Raw genomic sequence first — 7,974 nt, 5'->3', positions numbered from 1 at the left:
AGCAGCATCTCATCCTGACTAACAGCTTTTAGATGCAGGGAGAGCGTCGTGGTTCAGAGGTGGTTCAGCAGATGATGAAGGCCTTTCTGTTGCATTGTGTAGTGCTGTGGAGGCCATGATGGTCGACTGGGTCTGCTTCTACTGAACTCACAAACACTTCTGAGGTATTTACACCTGAAGCCTCATTGAATGTGAGTCAGAAACAAACGGCTCAGCTGTGATTAATGGATGTTTCCCTGCATTTCTATTTTCACACAGTTTATTTCTTACAGCAGGAAAACTGAACAGAATGTATGTAAGAGGTCAGAGTGAGGATGACGTCACTTAATACAGGAAATACATGTTTGTCTGTTTTGATGATGAAGGACTTCTTCAGCTCTGTAAACAGCTACACTTGAGAGGACAGAGGTGATTTCATGGATCAATAACAATGTGTTTATCAGCTTTCATCATCGCAGTGCAGACATGACGTCAGATCTATCAGAGTGAAGGCCGTCTCTCTGATGACGTCACAGAGCAGAGTCCTTCTGTCCAATAAAGGATCTCAGATCAGCTGCTGCCATCTTGTGGCCACAGTTGGTTACTGTCTCTGAAAGTTGTCTCATGTTTCCTGTTGTCCTGCTAACAAAGGCTGGAGCTCATCATGCTGAGAGGGCAGCAGCATTTTGTGGCTCTTCACACATGTTCATTATATTCTGATGATCCTGGATGGAGACAAACTACAGATAAGTGTGTTCAGCCCAACTAGTTTATCTCATTACAGCAGTTTGATGTTTCCCTTTGAATCCCCCTGAAGATCCTGACAGTGAAGCACGTACATAATACTCCAGCCTTTCAACTCTGAGCTTATTTAGTTCTATTAATACACTGAAATCTCATTTGTGTCATGAAGAAAGTCTTTAATCAAACAGAATTCAAAGATCAGAAACATTTCATATATGGAGTTAAACATGAATCATTGTTTCAACAACATATTTATTGTTGTCATAAACAGACAAGAAGACAACAACAAACTGCTCCTCCCATTCAACACATGTCAGTCCATATCCCAGCAAACTAAATCATCTCCATTTACACATCAAATAGAAACATGAATTGATTGATTGATTGGTAATTTATTTCAACATGTGAACAATATACAAGTACATTTAGAAAAGAAATAAGAGAGAAAAAAATACTATACAAATTACATACAAAAAACATTCTGATTAATTTACATGTTGAAAGGGAGTGGGAAGAAGTATACACTTATTTATTGTCCCATAAATTATCAGTGAATATTTAGTCAGCTTCCTTACTGATATAATTTGTAATAAAGATAGTGAACAGATTTCTGATATACTATATGCTATAATATCACATCATGAATTTATTGTTTGTTTGTTTGTTTTTAAATAGAGATATTCACATAATTTAAATATTTTCCTTTTCTTTATAGATCGAGAAGATCATATTTTTATAACTCTTTTTGAACAGTTTTATGTTTGGACATTGCTTTAATTCCATATTCAGTTTGTTCCATAATTTCACTCCTTGAACAGAAACGCAAAAGCCTTTTCTTGTAGTACGTACCTTCATTGTTTTGAAGTTACAAAAACCCCTTAAATTATAACTTCCTTCTTTCAAAAAAAACATACTCTGAATATTACCTGGCAGTTCTTTATTTTTTGCTTTGAATAGAATTTGTGCTGTTTGGAATTTCACTATATTATCAATTTTCAATATTTCAGACTGCAAAAATAGTGAGTTTGTATGTTCCCTATAACCTGCATTGTGGATGATTCGAATTGCTTTTTTTTGAAGAGTAAAAAGTGAATGTAATGTGGTTTTATAGTTATTGCCCCAGACCTCTGCACAATAGCTTAAGTATGGTGAAACCAGTGAACAGTAGAGAATATGAAGTGATGTTCTGTCGAATACCTGTTTTGCCTTGTTTAGTACTGCAATGCTTCGTGATACTTTGGAATGAATATATCTTACGTGAGCTCTCCAGTTAAGTTTTTCATCTATTATTACCCCCAGAAATTTATTTTCACTGACTCAATATCAACACCATTTATTTGAATCTTTGCATTTGTATTTAAACTACTATTTCCAAATAACATCAGTTTAGATTTATTCAAATTTAATGATAATTTGTTTTTATCAAGCCAGAACTTCACTTTACTTATTTCATTAGTCATATCCTCCAATAAATTCTGCAGATCATCACCAGAGCAAAAAATGTTTGTATCGTCAGCAAAGAGAACCATTTTTAATACTTTGGACACTTTACAGATGTCGTTAATGTACAAGTTGAAGAATTTTGGACTTGAATACAAGAATGGCTACATCTGAAACTAATAAATATATGTACAATATATAATAGTATATGCATTTCTGGATGTGTATACTAAATATTATCCTATGTGTGTGTGTGTGTGTGTGTGTGTGTGTATACACATTTTTACAAATTAAATAGTAAAAAAATAATAATAATAATAATAAATAAAATATATAAAATATACAGAGTTGAATATGTGCAAAACAAGTGGCATTTATATACAGTGTGGAGTGCATAGTGTTGCAGTTCCCGTAGTGAAGCTGAGGTGTCTATGACGTGTTCAGCAGTCTGATGGCCTGGTGGAAGAAGCTGTCTCTCAGTCTGCTGGTACGGGACCGGATGCTGCAGAACCTCCTTCCTGATGGAAGCAGTCTGAACAGTTTATGGCTGGGGTGACTGGAGTCCTTGATGATCCTCCCCGCTTTCCTCAGGCAGCGCTTCCTGTAGATGTCTTGGAGGGAGGGAAGCTCACCTCCAATTATCCGTTCAGAGCACCGCACTACTCGCTGGAGAGCTTTGCAGTTGTAGGCGGTGCTGTTGCCATACCAGGTGGTGATGCATCCAGTGAGGATGCTCTCAATGGCACAGTGATAGAAGGTCCTGAGGATGCGGGGGCTCATGCCGAATCTTTTCAGTCTCCTGAGAAAGAAGAGGCGCTGCTGCGCCTTCTTCACTGTTTTGTTTATGTGTACTGACCACGTAAGATCCTCAGCCAGATGTACTCCAAGGAAGCTGCTCACTCTCTCCACAGCAGCGCCGTTGATGGTGATGGGGGTGTGTACTTCTCTGCACCTCCGGAAGTCCACTATCAACTCCTTTGTCTTTGCGACGTTGAGGGTGAGATGGTTGTCTTGACACCAGTGGGTCAGGGCGCTGACCTCCTCCCTGTAAGCCGTCTCATCACCGTTGGTGATAAGACCCACCACTGTAGTGTCGTCCGCAAACTTCACAATGATGTTGGAGTTGTTAGTGGCCGTGCAGTCGTAGGTGTAGAGTGAGTACAGGAGAGGGCTCAGTACACACCCCTGTGGAGCACCAGTGTTCAGTGTGATGGGGGATGAGGTGATGCTGCCCTGTCTGACCACTTGGCGTCTGTCAGACAGGAAGCTAAGGATCCAGCTGCAGAGGGAGCTGCTCAGTCCTAGATCCTGCAGTTTCCTGTCCAGCTTCGAGGGAACGATGGTATTGAATGCTGAGCTGTAATCTACAAACAGCATTCTCACATACGTGTCTCTCTTCTCCAGGTGTGACAGGGCAGTGTGTAGTGTCAGGGCTATGGCATCATCAGTGGACCTGTTGTGGCGGTATGCGAACTGTAGAGGGTCCAGTGAGTAGTGCAGAGCGGATGAAGTCCCTGACCAGCTTCTCGAAGCATTTGCTCACGATGGGGGTCAGGGCTACAGGTCGCCAGTCGTTCAATGAGGAGATGGTGGAGGATTTGGGTACAGGGACGATGGTGGCCATTTTGAAGCAGGCTGGGACTACAGACAGAGAGAGGGAAAGATTGAAGATGTGTGTGAACACTCCAGCCAGCTGAGCCGCGCATGACTTGAGGACGCGGCCGGGAATCCCGTCCGGACCAGTAGCTTTGCGCGCGTTCACGCGTTTATGCTTATCTATAAATTTTTCCAGTCTGTTTTTAAACAGTTTTTCAAGAACTTTTGAGAATTGAGGTAGTAAAGAGACAGGCCTGTAGTTTGTGAAATGGTGTTTGTTTCCAGATTTGTATAGAGGTATAACTTTTGCTATTTTCATTCTGTCTGGAAATCGACCAGTTTGAAATGATAAATTACAGATGTATGTAAATGGTTTTATAATAGCCTCAATGACTCTTTTAACCACTATCATATCAATATCATTACAATCCAAAGATTTGTGATTTTTACATTTTTTGACAATTTCAAGAACTTCATTTTCATCAACGGCTGTGAGAAACATAGAATATGGATTTCTGTCAATCAGTGTATCGGGTTTTTCCTGTGCTTTCCCAGGATGAGTGATTGTTCTTGCTAAATTTGGTCCAGCAGTTACAAAGAATTCATTGAGACTATTTGCCACAACATCCATATTGTATTCTTCATGGTCATTACAAATGAAATACTTGGGATAGTTCTTTTGTCCAGTCCCACATTTTATAACACTGTTCAGGATTTCCCATAATCTTTTATGGGAGCATTTTTCTTTATACATGCATTTTGCAGACCTTTTGTTATCCATGGACAGTCCATATATTTCTGTTTCCTACTATATTGCTTTATTGGACAGTTGTTATTGTACAGTAATGTAAATATTCTAAGGAATTTATTATAAGCACTATTAACGTCCTGTTCCTGATATACTTCACCCCAGTTTTCCTTCAATAAATCTTTTTTAAATGTTCTTACTCGTCTGTACTCTTTTTTACTGTCCATTTTATTGATCTTGTAATTCCTATCATAGATTGTAAAAATTGGAAGATGGTCACTTATGTCGTTAATCACTTGTAATGATTAGAAACTTGATAGAATTTCAAATCTAGTTTGGGGAGTCATTCAGTGAGAAACAGTGAAATGATTTTCCATGTGAAAAGGTGGACAGCAGAAACAGAAAGAAACAGTGAAACTAAAAGAGAAACAAAGAGCTTTGGAACAACGAGGCAGCAGGAGGACAGCTGCAGTTTAACAGCTTCAACTCACTGACAGGAAACAACATTAGAAACATCATCATCCTCAACTCATCTGCTGCACTGACACTGACACCTTCAACGGACACACCTTCACTTTACCATCAGTCCAAATGTATGGAAACAACCTGTGAGTGAAAGTGTGTGTGAAGGTGTGTATGTGTGTGTTAGTATCAGGATCAGAGAACGACAGCTTTCCTCTGTTCCAGTCCAGATTCATTCTGATCCTCTGGAGCTTCTTCTCTACTGAGAGAGCAGAATCTGATGGTGAGCATGCTGAGTATTTACTTTTAATTCCATTAAACCGTATTCTCCATAATCCAGACCGTATGTCTCCCTTCCTCTGCACAGACTCTGCTAACACACCCAGTCCCCACCATGTACTGTCTCCAACTTCAACATCCCAGCTGTGAGTCCCTGAGTTAAAGCCCTCAGAGCCCAGGACAGAGCCGTAATAATCAAACCTCTCTGGATTATCAGGAAGCTGCTGCCTCTCTCCTCCTCGTCTCACACTGGTCAGATCTTCAGACAGGATGAGTTCTGGATGAGCAGTGTTTGGGTCCAGAATGAGAGGAGTGTAGGAGACCATGTCCTTCATGTTGTTCCAGATGTTGAAGGTCAGGTTGCCCAGGTGTTTGGCCTGGTCTATCAGAGCTCCTGAGGGCAGCTGTGGATCATCCAGCAGGGGGCAGCGCTGGACTCTTTCCACTGCAGCCTTGTAGTTGTGCAGGAATGAGACGTCTTCAGCTCTCAGCTCGTCCTCTGTGGCTCTGACTGTGTCTGAAAGAGCTGCTATCTCTCTGCTCAGAGCCTCCATCTTCTCCTTCATCATCCCACTCTTCTGCTCCTCTTCCTCCCTCAGTGCAGCCAGCCTGGCCTCCTCTTCCTCTGCTAGAAACTGATGAAGCTTCTTAAACTGCTCCTTAATCTGCCTCTCTGTGTGTCGGGCCTGGACCTTAATGTGTTCTGCTGTTTGATCAAACTTCACTTGAACTTCTTCACAAACCTTTAACTTCTTCTTTAAGGGCTCCAGAGTTTCCTGAAGTTCCTTCTTGTGTTGTTGTGCAGCTTCATCGATGGGTCTGAATCTGTGATTGGTGTGTTTTTCTGAGGCACAGCAGACGACACACACTGGCTGCTGATGGTCCAGACAGAAGAGTTTGAGTTTCTCAGAGTGCAGACTGCAGAGATCCTCTGAAGCTCTCTGATCTCTCTCCTGTAAGAACGACTCACACAGGTTCTTTAAAGCTCGGTTTAAAGGTGGATCATAAACTGATATTTCCTTACAAACTGGACACTCGTGTGTTGGTCTCTCTATCCACCATCTCTTCAGACAGTCTTTACAGAAGCTGTGGCTACATGACAGAAGAACAGGATCTCTGAAGACCTCCTGACAGACCGGACAGCAGAGATCCTCCTCTGATCTGGAAGCCATTGAGTCTGTGAGTGAAGCTGAAAACAGCAGACAGGAAGTACAGTCAGTCCTGGCTCCCCTCCCTCCTCTACCACCTTCACTGAAACTTCCTTTGAGTCGTGTTTCTGCTCAAACTCACATTCAGTGTGTGGAGCGTCAGCAGCTTGAAGCAGCAGTGTTGGAGTTTTCCACTTTTCTCTCCTGTAGCTGGACTCACTCAGAGGAAGCTGCTAGTTTGGTCTGAGCTCAGTCTGATCGTCTGTGCGTCTCTCTTTACTGAGGACGAAGAACTTCCTGTTTCCTGGTTTGTCACATTTGAGTGACGTGAGGGGAGGAGACAAATGTTGCTGTTTGACTTTTAACTAAGGTGTGTTTCAATCCTGCCTGCAGCTCAAAAGCTGTAAAACAGGTTTTGTGTCTTTTCACCTCCACAGGTCACAACATGAAACCTGTTGTGAAGTTTATAAAATAAAGTGTCACTCGGTGGTGCAGCTGTTTGTCAGCTTCTATTTTAGACTTTGTTCTGGTTCTTGTTCAGGTTCCCAGCAGTGGGAGTGTAATGCAGTCACACACACACAGGTGGTGTTAAGGTGGATTCACTTAGTTACAGACAGTGGTGTTATTTCCTGTAACTAAGGGTGTGTTTCACTCCAAAGTTCAGACATTAACCTGCCAGAAGCTGTAAAAGTTACTGATAAAGAGCTTTTCTCTCAGAAAGCAGAAAGAAAAGAAATAAGTGTAAAGAGTGCAGCAAAATGTTTTAGTGTGAGCTGGTTCATCTGATCTGGTTGTGTAAAAGTCACTGCATGACACTGAGTTTTACTTCTGTCACGATTAGTGGAGCGGACAGAGGCGCAGACCACAAGTTTCTTCAAATCAAAAGTGAATTTATTTACAGTGTTCTCCACGGTGACACACACACACACACAGACAGAGGTGTCTGGGAAAAAGGGGTTCCAGGGTCCGGGAGTGAAAGGGGCAGGAGTCCAGGGAGGGGAGATTTCCATACAGCCCTCGCAACCACACACAGCTCCTCTTCTTTCCTCCATCACTCTTGCTCACGCTCAGTCACCGTGCACAGGGAAAACAGGTCCAGAGGAAATCTATACACAGACAGAGAAACAGTTAGTCTCCTGGTTCAGACACGAACAAACTTTGCAGAGTGCAGGACGACTGACGCTGATGGCTCAACGATCCAGCGACGAGTAGAGCAGACTCGCCATCTTAAGTAGGACTCCAATTCTCATAATCAGCGGCAGGTGTGCTAAACATCTCCAGGTGCGTGGGCCAGGAGCAGGAGCCCATACTGAGCTCCGCCCCGGCAGGAGAAAGAGAGAGTGGGAGAGGACGAGAGAGAAAGGGAGAGCAGAGGCGAGAGAGGAGAATAAACAAAACAAAGCGCCTGACTGCTGTCAGCTGGCGAGGTGCGGGGACCATGACAACTTCTGTGTTACTGACACTCATCTCTGACTCAGAGAAACGATTTCTCCCCTGTGATCTTCACACAGTGGTGAGTTACATGTGTGTGGAATTTTTCACGTTTTATAGAATTAAATTTCCTCTTACTTTCTTTTT

General features: G+C 42.4%; 1 protein-coding gene across 1 annotated transcript; it reads right to left on the bottom strand.

Moving 5' to 3' along the window:
• Positions 1-4,704: 4,704 nt before the first annotated feature.
• LOC146712913 (nuclear factor 7, ovary-like) lies at positions 4,705-6,420 on the bottom strand. The gene has a single exon (XM_085445238.1). It carries the CDS (start codon positions 6,418-6,420, stop codon positions 5,032-5,034), a length of 1,389 nt encoding a protein of 462 aa, XP_085301364.1. The 3' UTR covers positions 4,705-5,031.
• Positions 6,421-7,974: the final 1,554 nt, after the last annotated feature.

This window comes from Copadichromis virginalis, linkage group LG3 (genome assembly GCF_057382275.1).
Source record: "Copadichromis virginalis isolate Kocher_CV1m ecotype Utaka linkage group LG3, C_Virginalis_male_GT1.1, whole genome shotgun sequence".
Classification (NCBI taxonomy): Eukaryota; Metazoa; Chordata; class Actinopteri; order Cichliformes; family Cichlidae; genus Copadichromis; species Copadichromis virginalis.
The sequence above is the reverse complement of the archived record's forward strand: the minus strand, read 5'-3'. Positions and strand labels throughout refer to the sequence as shown.